The 16,303-nt window shown below is 37.0% G+C and overlaps 1 protein-coding gene across 2 annotated transcripts in view; it reads left to right on the top strand.

The window, feature by feature from the left end:
• The window catches only part of TXLNB (taxilin beta), an 85,639-nt gene that overhangs the window by 18,399 nt on the left and 50,937 nt on the right, over positions 1 to 16,303 (top strand). For both annotated transcript variants that reach the window (XR_011974566.1, XM_072643468.1), the window contains exon 3: positions 11,992 to 12,083. Coding sequence is in view for 1 of the 2 variants with exons in the window: in XM_072643468.1 (XP_072499569.1) it covers positions 11,992 to 12,083 (92 nt within the window). In the remaining variant the exon portion in view is untranslated. The remainder of the gene's footprint in view (positions 1 to 11,991; positions 12,084 to 16,303) is intronic.

Genomic DNA, 16,303 nt, shown 5'->3' with positions numbered 1-16,303 from the left:
CTTGCAAAGGAGTTTGAATTTCATAGACAATGATTCACACTGGGAATCTCTGAGCAAGGAAATGACCTAATACTAACAATGCTTCAAGAAGATTAATTTGGCAGTAATGTAGAATGGATAAGTAGTCTATAAGTTCTTTTAAGTCAGTGACTGATTGTAGTGTCTTGCTTAATCAAAGATTGAATGAATGACTGCCTGACAAAATGATTATAATAGAATGCTAAGGGAGAAATGCCACCTATAAAGGTCCCCAGTTCTCTCTAATATATAAAATAAACTTTCACTTGACTATGAGGTTCCTCCCATAAAATCAATTTGTAGATGATTGCAATAATCTAGATATGTCGTAAATACAGGGAACAAAAGAAAAATGGATCAGTTGTAGGAAAAAATTATTTTCCCATGTATTCATTTATAATAATACCAATGGAGAAAGAGAGCTTAATCATACAATTATTAATTTTTAAAATGAGCATTTCAAACATAATTATCTTGTAAGTGATTTTGGCATTTTTAAAAATGGAACATAGATATAGCAGAACACAACTGAATGAAAGAGTAAAATTTTATTTTATGAGATGACTAATCCTGTCATTCATCAACAGCCCCAAAGCACACAAAATGTTAGAGCTTTCCATCAATGAGAATGCAATGTGTGTGCGTGTGTGTGTATTGCTATGTAGGCAAAAAAATCAGAAAAACTTTAGGATCAGAAAAGGTGGCACAAAGAAGAAATAGGAGGTTGGGATGCCCAGTATCTATTAGCTTTTCAACCAAATAATAGTGACACCCCAGGCAAACCCCTTTAATCAGATAGCTTCACTTTGTTTATTGACCCATTGTGATCCAAAAGCAGAATACATTAGATAAATTGAAAAGTAATTCTACACTGTCATGGAATATCACCATGAGGTGCTAAACAACACTAACAGTTGACAGTTTAAGAAAGGCTAAATAACTTATTAAAGTAACCGTTACTCAGCACAGATGATCCATCCCATGTAAGAGATTAGAATTAAATAACTGAGATAAAACCAAAGATAATCCAACAGGTTCAAAAGTTCAAGGTTAAATTCAAGATCCTTTTGGTGTAACTGGCAGAGATTCAAAAATCACTCTAGCATTTGGTCATCCCAAGAAAGACTTCACAGCTGCTTTCTCTTTTCTCGCCCTCTATGCAAACCAGAATAGTAAGGGCTTTCCTGTGTATGCCTGACATTTTTTAAAGGACATAGCAATACTATATACCATTAACAAAACCTTAGCCTAGAGGAACGATTTCAGCAATCCCTGATTTAGGAAACTAGAACTTTGGTGTTAAATCTCCAAAATTTAGGTCTCCAAATTTGATTATTTTTACTTTTTCATAGGGAAGTTGGAAAAATGTATGGTGGGAGTGGGGAAAAGGAAGAAAGAAGGAGGAAGAGAAAGGGAAAGAACAATGACTGATTCTTAGTGTGGTTTCTTCTTTCTGTTCATTTTTATTGTTCATCTTTATTAAAACCTTTCAATTTCCAAATTGTCAAAATGATTTATGAGAGGAAAAGCCATCTAGTTCCACTTTGCCCCAAGTTACAAGGCACATGGATTTAGTTATATGTGATCTTTTAAGAAAGGTGTTGTGAATGGAGAAAACCTGGGTTCAAATCTAGCTTCTGACACTTAGTGTTTGTGATCACACTGAGTGAGTTACTTAAAGTTCTAAGCTTCCGTTTTATCTTCAGTATCACTAATAGTTGTGACTCCAAATCATTTATATATATATATACGTATATGTATGTACGTATATATATACATATATATATATATATAAGATACTTTGTAAGCTTTAAAACAGAAAGTATAAGTACACTTCTTCCCCTCTAAACTCCCTTTAGACTTGCAAATAAGTACTTACTGATTTATCCACTACTTTCTGGACCTACTATTTGTTCCTAGTGACGAGGCAGACAGACTCTGTGAGGGCCTAAGAAGCATAATAATAAAAGCTCACATTTGCAAAGAGCTGCTAAGGTTTACAAATCACTTTCCTCACAATAATCTCAGGAGGTTGGCATAGCAGGTGTTATTATCTCCATCTGAAAGATGCGCAAACTGAGGCTTGGAGAGGTAAAAGGACTAGCCTGGGATCACACAAGGAAGTGTCTGAGCCAGTATTAGAACCTAGGTGTCTCTTGATGCTAAGCAGAAGACAAAAGTCCCTACCCTCAAGAAGCTTTCAGTTTTGCTGGAAAAAACTAGACTGACACGTACAAAACAACAGTGAACAATATAAGCAATACATAAACTTCATAATACAAACTATAAGTCCTCTAGGTGATGGGGGGGAGAGAGAGACAGAGAGACAGAGAGGGAGAGAGAGAAGGAGACAGAGAGAGGGAGGGAGAGAGAGAGAGGGGGGGGGAGACAGAGAGAGGGAGGGAGAGAGAGGGAGACAGAGAGAGGGAGGGAGAGAGAGAGAGAGAGAGAGGGAGACAGAGAGAGGGAGGGAGAGAGAGAGAGAGAGGGAGACAGAGAGAGGGAGGGAGGGAGAGAGAGAGAGGGAGACAGAGAGAGGGAGGGAGGGAGAGAGAGAGAGGGAGACAGAGAGAGGGAGGGAGGGAGAGAGAGAGAGGGAGACAGAGAGAGGGAGGGAGGGAGAGAGAGAGAGAGAGAGGGAGGGAGAGAGAGAGGAAGGGAGAGAGAGAGGGAGGGAGAGAGAGGGAGGGAGAGAGAGAGAGAGAGAGAGAGAGAGAGAGAGAGAGAGAGAGAGAGAGAGAGAGAGAGAGAGAGAGAGAGAGATACGGGTTTTTTTTTTTTGGGGGGGGGGTGGATAGAAATCAATGAAGCCTGGGCTGCAGGCTTATGAGGGAGTCAGATCTTGAGCCTTCTGGAAAAGTCTTGATGTTTGTAAACCACACTCCGCCGCTCCCCCCAAAAGATCATATTTATTCTCTCCTCTGTTTTGGCAGCAGAGTAAGCAATACAGTAGGGTCTTGGTGTCAGATAGAGTGATGTTTCTTTTATTCCTATTTTTTCAAAGAAAAGGGGCATTTTTGTTGGTTTCTTCTCTCCCCTCCCCCCTTTCTCAAAACTAGACTTTTCAAGATTTTTAATTAATTTTTTCTTTGCTGTTCCAAACACTTAATTACCAAGAATTTAAACACAACATTTACACAATCACTCTTTTTCCTATGCAGGTAACCTAGCAAAGAATCTTGCAGTTGTTTCTTTAGCTAAATTTAGTGCCAAAGCATATAGTTTGGTGAAATAAGAATCCTAGAACTAGAAGTAGGAAGATCTGGACTTTAGTTTTAGCTTTATAACTATTTAGCTGTGTGATCTTGAACAAGGTAGTTCTTTCTGGACCTTAGGTTCCTTATCCATAAAATGAGGTATTTAGAGAAGGTTGTCTCCAAAATTCTCTCAATAAAATTAATTGATTAGTAGGATAAAGACTATTATACAGGCATTATGGGATAGTGGATAGAGAATTGGCTTCAGACTTGAGAAAACCTGGATTTTCCTCTGACATCTATTGGGATGTGACCCCTAGAAAAATCATTTAATTTCTTAGTGCCCCATTCACTGGGTTTCTTAGCCTGTGACACGAACTTTTTCAAAAATATTTTGATAACTTTCAATATAACTGATTACCTTTATAATCAAATATGTTTTAATTTATTCACTTAAAAACATTCTAAGAAGAGGTCCACAGGCTTCACAATACTGGCAAAGGAAACCAAAACATTAAAAAAAAAAAAAAAAGAACCCCTGCTCTAAGATTATTAATTGCAGAGCAAGGACTAAGAATCTTCATTGATAGAATTTCCTCAGTAAGACTTCTCTACCCTAGGGAAATCACAAGTATGGTCTAACATCCAATATAAAGATCATCAAATCAATAAAAACTTATAAAAAATAAAGAATATTAAACTATAGGAGACACAAAGTTGTTCAAATGTGGACTATAATTCCAAAGACTAAAAGCATCAATTTGTAAGTTCAAGTTTGGTAGAAAAATTTTAAGTCTAATCAGAAAATCCTATAAAATAAATAAATCATAATCTAATAATATAAACAAACAAAATAAATAAATCTAATCATAAAATAAATAATACTAAATAAAAATAATAAATAAATAAAATAAATTTTTGAAATCAAGTAAAAATAATACTAAAAAAGTTTAAAAGTATAAAATATCCTCTAAAATTTTTTTCTCAACTATTCGTAGGAGGGTTAAAATTATTCACAGTAAGAACCATAAAAAGTTACAAGAATCCTAGACCAATCGTGTACAATCTCCTCACTTTACAGGTGAGAAAACTAATTCCCAAAAAGGTGGGGTTTGGGGTGGGGCAGGGAGACAAGAAGGGAAGGAAAGAAGAGAAAAGCAAATTTATAAGATTTGGTAAAGCTAAATAAAGGATCCCTGAACTTGCTATGAATAATCATTCTCAGGCTAGAAGTTTAAACAGCTCCCAGACCACTTGTGTACAGCTGGTTTGCTCATCTTAATTTAAGATTTTTTTCTTTGATGTAAAAATAATCTCTTAATATTCCACAGCTCCCTCAGACTACATCTGCGCAGTCCCCACAGCCATATGTGGGCCGTTGTTATTCTTGCTGCGCAGGTGGCTATGCTCCCTTTTATACTCCCTACATAAACTGAACATTTCACAGTATGGGGACCATATGCCCACCACATGCCTTACCAAGACTGAACACAAAAGAGACGCAGATTTCTTTTGAATGACACTTTGGGGAGAATTCAGTTAGTACTCTCCTTTAAGCAATCCCCTGCATAAAAGTAGGTTTTCTCTTTTGTGTCCATTCCTCGGTTTCCTAAACTACCCTCACTTCCCCTTTGCTGTAATTATAGCCTTTCTGGAAAGACAGACAAGTCCCTTTGTCTGATCCCCCTGGGCCACAATAATCCCACATAACATCCCAGTGCCAGGGAAACCTGAAGCAGCAGAAACAACACAAACTCTTTTCCTTAGCAAAGTCATCTCCTCCACACCCACCCTCTATCTGACTGAGCCTTCTCTCTGTTGTTGTTGCTCAGAAAGATCGGCCCCAAAGAAGACTTTATTTTTAAAGGGTGGATAGATGCATCTAAATGTTAGGCTTCAAAACTGAGAAAAGAATGTGGTTGATACATAGAAAGGGGAAAAAATATTACAATCACTTTAGCTTTTCCAATACACCAAGAGGGAAATTACTGATTTTTTATACCTGTCACCTCCTGGGAGGTTATGCTGTCACCCAATTCAATTCAATCCAATGCATTCCAACAAGTAATAATTTATCTATGAAGTGCCAAGCAAGTCAGTGGAGAGAGAAGGAAGAAAATAGCTTAGTCTCTGTTCTCTAGGACCATACATTCTATCGAGGGGATAGGAATGTAAATAAAACAGTACATAGATTATCATTTGTGGGAAGGAGGGAGAAGACACTAACAACTTAGAGAATCAGAGAAGGCTTGCTGTAGGAAAGACACAAAAGCTGAGCCATGAAAGAAGCTAGAGGTTCTAAGAGACAGAGATGAGAAGGAATACTTTCCAGGTACAGGGGACAGCTTGTGCATTGTCAAGGAGTCTGGAATTGACACATTCATTTGGGGAAACAAAAATAGGACAACTTGGCAAGAGAGTAAAGTAACATATAATAAGCCTAGAAAGGTAGGAAGTAAGGAAATAAGCACCTACTTTTTTATGAAGCCTACTACCTGCCAGGTACTGTGCCAAGCACTTTATAAGTATCATCTCATTTGATGCTCACAATTACCCTGAAAAATAGGTGCAAATATTATCTCCATTGTATAGTTGAGAATCAGGCAGAAGCTAAGTGACTTAATCAGGGTTACACAGCTAGTTAGGATTTCAAACCACATTTGAACTCATTTCTTCCTGACCCCAAGGCCAGCACTAGCCATTTAACCACCTAGCCACCAGTAGGTAGGCTAGATATACCCAGTCTGTCACTACAACAGCTTATCTTATTTGATGACAACAGTGTGTAGGCTGGTAAAATGTAAGAGTATGGTAGTAAAATAGAGGAGTACAGTAGTAAAAAATATAGGAATATAGTAAAAGAAGGAATCAGTTAGTAGGTTTTAAGAAGGAACAATATATGGTACCTGTTTTTCAGCCAGGTAAACATTTTTCTGTGGAGTTGTTGTTTAAGCAAATAGAAAGGAAGGGAAAAAAGTATTTATTAAGTATGTGCTAAATTAGTGTGCCAGGTACTGTGCTAAGCACTTTACAAATATTATCTCATTTGATCCTCATAGTAAGTGATAAGTGGGAGATAAGTGCTTATGTTATTGCTATTTTACAGTTAAGGAAAAGGAGGTAAACAAAGGTTAAGTAACAGCTAATAGGTGTCTGAGACAAGACAAATTCAGGTCTTCCTGTCTCTAAGGTCAGATATCTATCTATTACAATTCTGTTTTTATTGTCATGAGATTATTATCATTGTTGTTTTTAGCAACTGTAGCAGTAGCAGCAAGTACTAATAATTTGTATCTATATTACACCTTCGTGGTTTACAATGTGCTTCAGATATCTTGTAAATGTGCATTTTGCTTACAGATAGGAGCAGAGTAGGACAAAGTAAATGGCTCACGCAAATCCATCCACATTATCAGAAGAAAATTACTCCAAGAACAGGGTCCACAAATGATGAGCAGTGGTGCATTAGAAGGGGTCAAAAACCCTGACTGGGCAAATGACTTCACTTCTCTGAGGCTCGGGTTGCTCATTTGTAAAATCATTTTTAAAATTTGTAAAGCGAGGAGATTGTGTTAAATGATCTCTAATGCTCCTTCTAGCTCTGCATTCTGTAATTCTACGGATTGCCTCATCACGAACAAAAATACAAACAACCTTTTTTTATTAAAAAAAAAAGGAGTTCAAGTTTTGTTTTGTTTTTACTTTTATGAAATGAGACTAGAATGGTCTATTAGATCTTTCTTTAAAAAAACTTTCTATTTTGTTCTGTTTTTTAATTAGTAAGCATATTTTCTCTCCCTTTCAGAAAAAACAAATCCTTGCAACAAATGTGTGTAGTCAAGCAAAACAAATTCTTGCATTGGCCATGTCCAAAAATGTATGTCCCATTGTGTGTCTTCAATCCTTCACATCTTTCAGGTCATGGTAACACCTTTCATCATTAATTCTCTGGAATCATGGTTAGTGTCTGAATTGATCAGAGTGCTTATGTCTTCCAAAGTTGTTGTTTTTTTTTTTTAATAATATTTTTGTTATTGTATGAATTTTTTTTTTGTTTTGGTCACTTCACTCTGAGACGGTTCATAAGAGTCTTCCCAAGTTTCTCTGAAACTGTCCTGTAATCAGCACACTTATTTTTTTGTTGTTGTTCAGCCATTTTTCAGTCATGTCAGACTCTTCATGACACTATTTGGCATTATCTTGGTAAAAATACTGGAATGGCTTGCTACTTTCTTCTCCAGTTCATTTTATAGTGGAAGAAACTGAGGCAAACAGGATTAGGTGACTTGTCCACTGTCACATGGCTAGTAAATGTTTGAGGTCAGATTTGATACCAGTATTCCATAATTTTATATCACAATTTGTTCATTAATTCTTCAATTGATTGGAACTCCCTTAGTTTCCAGTTTTGTGCCACTACAAAAAAAGGTTATTATAAATTTTTTTATATATGGGTATTTTTCCTCTTTTGGGGGGGGATATAGGTCTTATAGGGCTATCACTGGGCCAAATAATATGAGCAATTCACTAAATTTTTCAATTTCTTCATCTGTAAAAGAAGAGGATTGAAGAAAATAATCTCTAAGGTCCTACCATCTGTAACCTTTCTATAATTCTGTGACTTTTCTGTCTTTGCAGGAAAGCAAAATGGAAAAGCTAGGTATAGATAAGAACAAATAGGGTATGACAAAGACTCTAAAGTTTTAAAGCAACTTTTCCTAAGGAAAGAATATCTTATGAGACAGTGTGGTACACAGGTGGAGGCAGAGATGTAGTAGAAAGAATGCTGGATTTGGAGCCAGAGACACTGAGTTCAAGGTCCACCTTTAACACTTACTAACTTTGTGACCATGAACACATGCCACCTTTCTGTGCTTTAGTTTCCTTATCTGTAAACATGAAAGATTTTCATTTAAATCTAAGTTCCCTTCTAGTTCAGGTTAGGAAAGAATATACCCTGACACCCAATGGCTATTATCTGGACCTCCCTATTCAACTAATGAGTGTTCTTTTGCAGGGGGAAAGGGGGGATTCTAAATAAAGCAATATCACAACCAACTACCACCTGATTTTTATAAAGATTCATAGTTTTCCTATTCTGCTTCACTGAGACCTACCTAAAGATATCCTGAAAGATAAGGTGATAATCACCTTAAATTGTCAAAAAGCAATGTTGTGTATTAGGGTTGACAATCTAAGACAAAAGCTGAATGCTGACAGGCAATACGGCATAAGGTGAAATCTTAAGAATCAAAGAGCAAGAAGGAATATTCTTTCACCTCCTATAATAAAAAATTATAATCATAGAATGAAAGTTGGAGTAGATGTCAGAAGTCTTGTAGTTCAGTCCTTATCTGACTATGAACTCTTGCTACAACATTACTGATTGGTTTCCCAAGCTTTCTTCAATATATATTTCAAATCCCACCTTCTGTAGGAGATCTTTCCTAGTCAGCTCATTCCCCAAACCCACAACAAGAACCATCTCCCTGAGATTACTTTCCATTTACAGTGTATATATCTTATATGTATAATTTTTTGCATGTTGTCTCACTATTAGAAGGGGAACTCCTTGAGGGTAGTCTTTTGTTTTTATTTATACCCCCAGGGCTTAGCACAGTACTGGATAAAGAGTTGATGAACTGACTCATCTACTGTCAAGTCAACATTTAGTCTACGAATCCCAACATCTCTCCAGAAAGGCCATTTTACTTTTGTGCCACTCTAATTGTTAGAAAGGTTTTCCACACAGAAAGCCAAATCAAATCTTCCTCTCTGCATCATCTACTCATTGTTCTTAATTCTGCCCTGTGAGACTCAGCAAAAAAATATATTCCACTGATATTCCACTATGGAACAATAAACAGGTCAGAGATCACTAAATGGAAAAGAGGTGGCAACTTTAACAAGAGAAAAAGGATTGTCAACTCTATCATACCTCTATGACTCTAGAGAAGTCATAAACTGAGCCCAGAAATAGTACAGGGAGGCAGAAGACTCTGGAATTAGTGAATTTCTACAACAATATGTTGTTAAATTTAACTGGCTCTCCAAAATGCAGCACATACTTTTGAGTTTGATTTGCATTGTTAACATTCTATCACTTTCGTAAGGCAACAAAACAGTAAATTAAAGCCTGATTTAACAGTTGCTCTTGCCAGTAATGGAAGTTGCCTCCAGTGCATCCCTGGATTTATGATATACAGAACTAGAGGACAAGGTAAGTACCCAGAAAAGAGAAATCTGGGAGCTTGCTTAAGGTTTCTAGCCTCTATGGAATGAGGTAAAGGAGAACTCTAGGATTCCTTCTGGAATGATTGCCCAGTTCAATTCACTAGTAGAGTAAGGGCCATGGGGACCTAAGGAAAATAATCTATATTATTACCTAGTTTCCTTTGCTTTGTGTTTCAGAAATAAGATATGTTTGTCAGGGTACAGAGTGAGAAGAATTCCAATAGTTAAATTTCAGGAACTAATTTCACAGAACCAAAGCCTTGTCCTGGTTAAATTAGGTAGCCTCCTGACAACCAATCAACAAATATTTATTAAACATGATTCCATGCCTGGCAATGCTGGCTGTACCAGTCAGTCCCATATGTACTGTGTACCATGGACACTGAAAGTAACACTTTCTAGATATTATAACCTAGAATTTTTAATATTTCAAAATTATTTTAATTGTATATAATATAGTAAATAGTATCCTATTAACACATATAATGAGACAAAAAAGTGATGTGGATACATAAGAAACTCATAGACCAACTGTGATTTTTGAAAGATAATATACTAAAAATGGCAATGAGAGCTGGTAGCTGGAGATGAATATAGAAGCATGTAAAAATTCTATAAGAATGCTATCCTGCAGGATAACCTGAGGATGGGATATACTAAGGGCAACAAAAAGAGATTGGGGAGTAAAAAACGATGCTCACAGAAGGATAGGACTACTTGAGATAGATAGATGATAACAGAAAAAGAGAAGGGATAACTCCCCAATTTTTTTATTCTCTTAAATTCTCTTTCAAGTAGAATAATCTTTCGATTTTAAAGAATATTTTAAATATGGCTATTAGCAAGGTGAAATCTAATGCAAGTAAAGAAATCTAAATACATTGGACTCCAGAAGTAAGACAAGCAAAATACTATTAGAGAACACATAGCTGTCATTTTCAACTTCACATCACTAGACCTATATTAACCACAGTCCAGGATACTGAAAGGCCTGCCAGTAGCGATCAGTGAGTTAGAATCTATTCCCTTCCCAACAAGGTCAAGGTCTCCCTCTCTCATAAGCTTCTGTATGATTTAGGATAAGAAAGTCCTTGTCAGTCTAGTTTAATTTTTGATTGCCCAACTAAACCCATTCAGAATAAATTTCTAGGATTGCCCTTTCAACAAACAGTCAAGGTTTGTCTAGGTCTGAACTATTTCTTCACCTTTTTCAACTCTGGTATCCTTTTTAGTCTCCCATGAAAACAAATAGGAATAGGAAGAAGTAGAGGACAAAAATTCTAAGTGGCTCTACCCTCGATACTTTGTTCCAGATTCCTTCTTTTATTGTATACATGGTTTGCAAAAAGCTTTGAGCTCTCTTTGTGAGTTGATTTTTTACACCCAAATTAGTATACTTTATTAAATTTACTCTTAAATTTCATCTAATTATAGGTTATATTCTGTTGAGGTCTTAGATCCTGATTCTATAATTTTCAATTCATTTTTTGTACACATTAATCAAGTCAAGTCCTTGTTAAGGATTCTATGTGCCAGGAAATCTGCTTAGTACTGTGGGGAGAGTGGGGGGAATGAGGAAGGAAAATCTCCAGTTGTCCCAATCTTGCCACTAAACCCAGGTGACTCTGAAGGAGAAAATGAGGCTGGTGACTTTACACAGCCCTCCTTCACTTAAATTCAATTTACTTGTAAGTCATGGCATCACCTTCCTGATGTCCTGGTCCTCTTTGAGAACAAACAACAACACTGGGGATTTAAAGAAAGGCAAATAGTCTCTGTTCTCAAGGAGCTCACAGTTTATTGGGAGAGACAACATGGAAACATGTTATCTAGAAACAATCTATTGTATCCTTATGCTGCTTTTCCTTTTAAAAATGAAATACTTTTATGATTTCTTTTCTTTTCTTAAGAGTTCAATTTATATTCAGAAGCAGCCTGTATTCAGACCTATTCAATCCATCTCCACTGAAGGCAGCACAGAATTTTACCCAATTCATATGAAGATCACACAAAAGATGATTGCTAGAATACATGGGGCAGTCAAAAGAGCACTGGCTATGGAGTTAAAGAATAAGGGTTTCAGTTCTGTCTCTGAGACTTACTATGTGACCTTGGTCAAGTCATGTACGCTCCATTGGCCTCAGTTTCCTCAACTATAAAATGATAGGATTTGACTAGGTGACCTCTGAGGTACTTTCTGGCTCTAGATCAATGATAATTCCAGAGGGGACTGGAGATTAGTATTAAACTTTAAATCAGAAGTGAACAATTAACTGTGAGCCTGACTCCATGCATTAAATAAGTTGGTTAACAAATATGTAATGAACACCTACTACTTTCAAGGCACTATAGTTAAAGAAATTGAATATGAAATGTTCATACTTCCATAGGGTCACCATGGTCTCTTGTTCACTAGTCCTTATCCATTCCTTCATTAAGGGGGTAAAATGCATTAAGACCCTCCTGGGTATAGAGAACCCTGTGTTTAGTGCTGATTTATTCTAGTTTGCTTTCTAAAACATGTCTTTTTGCCCTTTCTAAGGCAAAGAAGCTACCCTGCTTATGCAAAATCTGAACAGACTGCCAACAGCTGAGGAAAAATGTGAAGTTTTATTTAAGAAGTATGCTGAATTGGTCAGTATGTCCTTTGCAAGTCTTTTTGTGGAAGAAAGCTTATGTAATGCAATCATTTCTAATCAATGTAATATGTTAAAATTAGCTTAATAATTATTAATCTAATACTTACTGGATTTAATAATCCAGTTAATTTTGCTTTGGTTTGTTTTTATATGTGCCTGTGATTTCATCTGTATGGAGAACTTTTGGTATGGAAACTCCCTCCATGAAGGTCGTCAATCAATAATTGAAAGTCTTAGTTGCTTAGGACACTAAAGGGTTAAGGGATTGGTCCATGTACTCACTATGTAAGTGTCAGTGTCAAGACTTGAATCCAGGTCTTCACTACTGTAAGGCAGGTCTTTTTTCTACGTGTTACTTTGCATTTCTTCTCTAATTAATCGTTATAGTTGGGTAAAGGAGAGCCAGGACAATATAGGGACCTTGTGTGTGCTTGCCGATTCAGAGGGCCAGTGTTCAAATTTTAGCTCTTCCATTTACTACCTATGTGATTTAGGGCAAGTCATATCCCTTCTCTGGGCCTCAATTTTCTCATCAGTAAAATGAACTTGATAATCTTGGGGAAATTCCTTAACCCAAACATCCTAAGATCCTCCTGGAGAGTTATTCCTCCCACCTCAGTCCATTTGGCTGAAGGTCAATAAATCAGGGGGGAAAGAAAAAAGATAAAAAGCTTGAAGTATCAGCTGATGGGCAAAGATAGATAGATAGATAGATAGATAGATAGATAGATAGATAGATAGATAGATAGATAGATAGATAGATAGATAGGTGTAATTTTACATAGCTTGGACAATATTATAGGAGGCAAAAGGAGCCTGTTTTGAGACTGCTCAGTCACTTTCCTTATTTGGGACACTGAAAAACAGGGACAAGCTATCAGGTGATTTGGGATAGGGAGAATGTCTTAAACTTGGGATTGTATTCATAACTTTGATTTGCTTGATTCCTAACTTTGTTGTCTCTAGTGTTGTCAAAGATCTGCTATTCTTTTGGGAGGTGTTTCCCGGTAATCAATCTCTACAGACCATCTTGGTGGGGCAGAGGGTAGAAGTCAATCTCTAGTCAATCTCATCAGAACATTCAGGTGGGGTAAGAGGTCTCCAAGATAGTGGAAGCCTCCTTCAAGATAGAAACTGTAGACTTGTTGAATAAAAATACTGAGGGAGGGTCTGTCTATTTATACAACCCTGTACCTCCCTTTCTTTGACCTCTGAGCTTACTTTTTTCTGGGGAGAAGCTATTTCCCCCAAACTCACAGCACATAGGTTTTATCCATTTCCTCCCCAAACTTTAAAAAGACTATTCCAACTCTCAAGCCTTTTAGCCTTTGTTTCAAACAACCTGTACCCTTCAGTTGATCAGCTGAAATCAGACACCCATAGTCAAAGGGCACATGTATTTTCTCAAATTTATGACTCAGATCACAGCTGCAATCTCAAAACAGCTATCACTCTACTAGAGTCAGACAACTCATTTTCAGTTTCATTTCCGTCTGTGGTTTTTTGTTTGTTTAATTCTTCCTACTCATTTGTGTTAGAGAGGCAAAGACATGACAGTAAGGCCTACATGTCTGCACAATACCAAAACTACCTTCAGGGACCAGGCAGGCTAACAGTCTGCCACCATTAACTGGCTGCAGCCATTGCCACTCTAACGGCTTTTTTGCTCTAATGTAAATACATACTTAAAAACATTATTCTGAGGAAGAGGCCATGGCCTTCACCAAACTGCCAAAGGGATCCATGACATAAAAAACGGTTAAAAATCTCTCATCTAGCACAGCTACCTTTTTGATAGATGAATAAATTAATGCGGGAGTCTGGAAGAGGGATAAGGAACTTCTAGTAAAGAAACTTCCTCTACCAATGCAGATCTGCAGCTGCTTTGCAAATGATGGACTCAGAGAGTTAGTTACTCTCGTGGTATTGGTGACTAAGAAGTTAAATGATTTGCCCAGGATTACATAACCACACAATCAGTTTTCATCGGAAGCAGGATTTAACCAGGTGTTCCTGACTTCAAAACTGGGTTTCTATTTACTATGCTACATTGACTCTAATAGATGAATAAATACCCTCTACAAAATTGCTGAAAAATATCCATCCAAACTCTGTTTATGAATGTCCAATAAGGAACTCAATTCCTTATAAGGCAGCTTTTTTTTTTAAGCAGCTGTAACTGTTAGGAAGTTCTTTACATCTAGCAAAAATCTACTAATTAATTAATATCCACCCATCCACTGAAATTTTATCATTAGTTGGGAATATAGGAGACCTTTGGTCCAGTTTCTGGTCTAAATGTCCCACATAGCTAGAGATATTCAACCTTTTGAATCTAAAGCAAGCAGCTATTTAAGGGAGTGAAGACTTAAGTCTTAGCTCTTAAGAGCTAAAAGGGATCTCAGAGGTCACTCTAGCATTTTACAGATAAGGAAGCTGAGACCCAAAGAGGAAAGTGATATGTCCAGGGTCATAGAGGCCAGCCAAGATTCAAAACTAGTTCTGAATCTAAAACCAGTGCCCTTTCTATTGTACTATACTGACCATAGAAGCACTTGTCCAGCTTGCCTAAAATCTTGTCTATGGAACCAAAGCCTTCGAGAGTCCTTTGTATTTGTGTAATAAATGCAAGCAGTCAGATATTGACAAGATTTTCCAAATTAATTCAAAATATCTTCTGATACTCAGTGACTTCAAAGCAAAAGGGGGGCTCGGAAAAATATTGTTCAGTAGTTGCCATTTTTAACAATATCCCACCTAAATGAAGCTTTGGTCACAGACTGCTGGTATTTTAGTCACTACCTACAAAAAAGCACGTTAGAAAACTGGCTAAAGGGATGATCCAGAACTGAAAAACTACAATTTCATTATCTTAATTATTCATAGTCAATCCTCTATGCCCTCATTTAGATGACAATAATATAACAAATGTCCAGTCATTTCAGTCATGCCTAAGTCTTTGTGATCCCTGGCACAGTGAACAGAGCATCAGGCTTGGATCAAGAAAACAAACTCCTAAGTCAAAATCTGATCTCAGACATTTACTAGCTGTGTGACCCTGGGCACACTATTTGCCTCAGTTTCCTCATCTGTAAAATAAACTGGAGAAGGAAATGGCAAAGCACTCCAGTATCTTTGCCAAGAAAGCCCCAAATGGGGTTCCAAAGAATCATGACTAAAAGATGACCAAACACTGACAGCATAGCAAATAAGAGAACTTGTGGGATTAATATAAAACATTTTCACTGAAGTCCTGTTCTTGATGCAAAGATAATTGTTGAGACCCTGAAGGCTTGTCTGAGGATGGAAGTCCTGGGCTAAGTTATCAATCAAGTTATCATCACTAGAAGGCTGGCCAGTAGCTGACATTTTGTTTTTTTGCCAAAGCAACTAATGAAACAAGAAGAAATATAAAAGAATCTTTAGTCCTTTGCAGTCCCTTCTATATCTTCAATGATGATGGATGAGGAAGGAAGAAATCAAGCAGAGGCTGCTAAAAATCTCAGTTTTTAAATCCACTACAAACACTAATTCAGCTGATAGTACTTTTTATTTTAGTCTCTGCCCAAAAGAGTTGATCTACCACTAGAGGAATTGACTCATAGCCATAATGACATCCTTATTATCAACAAAAGCAGAAGATATAAAACATTATGGCTATAAAGAAATTTGGCCTGCATGTTCTCCTAGGAGATACAAATAAAGAATAGGCAGAGAATCAGTTTCCTCTCAGCCTCAAAGACAACAAAAAACATTGTTTAGTTGAATTAGTTTTGTTTCCTTAAGCTTATGATGTTTGTAAGAAAGCCATAAAATGGAATTCTGGTATCTAAAGAAAATTCATTTATTGGGTGGGCAGAAAAATCCTACCTTATCAAGTACAGTTTTACCAAAAGAAGTGGCAGCCTGCCCCACAGAAAACCTGACCCAAACCTCCTTGGTATAGTCCTCTTGACTTTTTTAATCCACAGGTGGAGGCTGTAGGGAGGGAATATGGAAGTAAAATCAGGTCCTATAGCAATAGGACCACTGGACGTAGTGACCTTAGACCAGGTAAGGGAGTGGAAGTGGTAATGCAAGTGGTATGGGCCTGCCAGGGACAGTGGACAAGAGGGCCACTGCGGGAAACAAGAATGCTGTCTAGATATCAGCTATACTTTGTGCCCTGGAGACAAAGCTCTAGTTACCTGAGGAGTTATACCTCCATATAAAAAC

Source organism: Notamacropus eugenii, chromosome 2 (assembly GCF_028372415.1).
Source record: "Notamacropus eugenii isolate mMacEug1 chromosome 2, mMacEug1.pri_v2, whole genome shotgun sequence".
NCBI classification, from domain to species: Eukaryota; Metazoa; Chordata; class Mammalia; order Diprotodontia; family Macropodidae; genus Notamacropus; species Notamacropus eugenii.
This window is presented reverse-complemented; position numbering and strand designations above follow the sequence as displayed.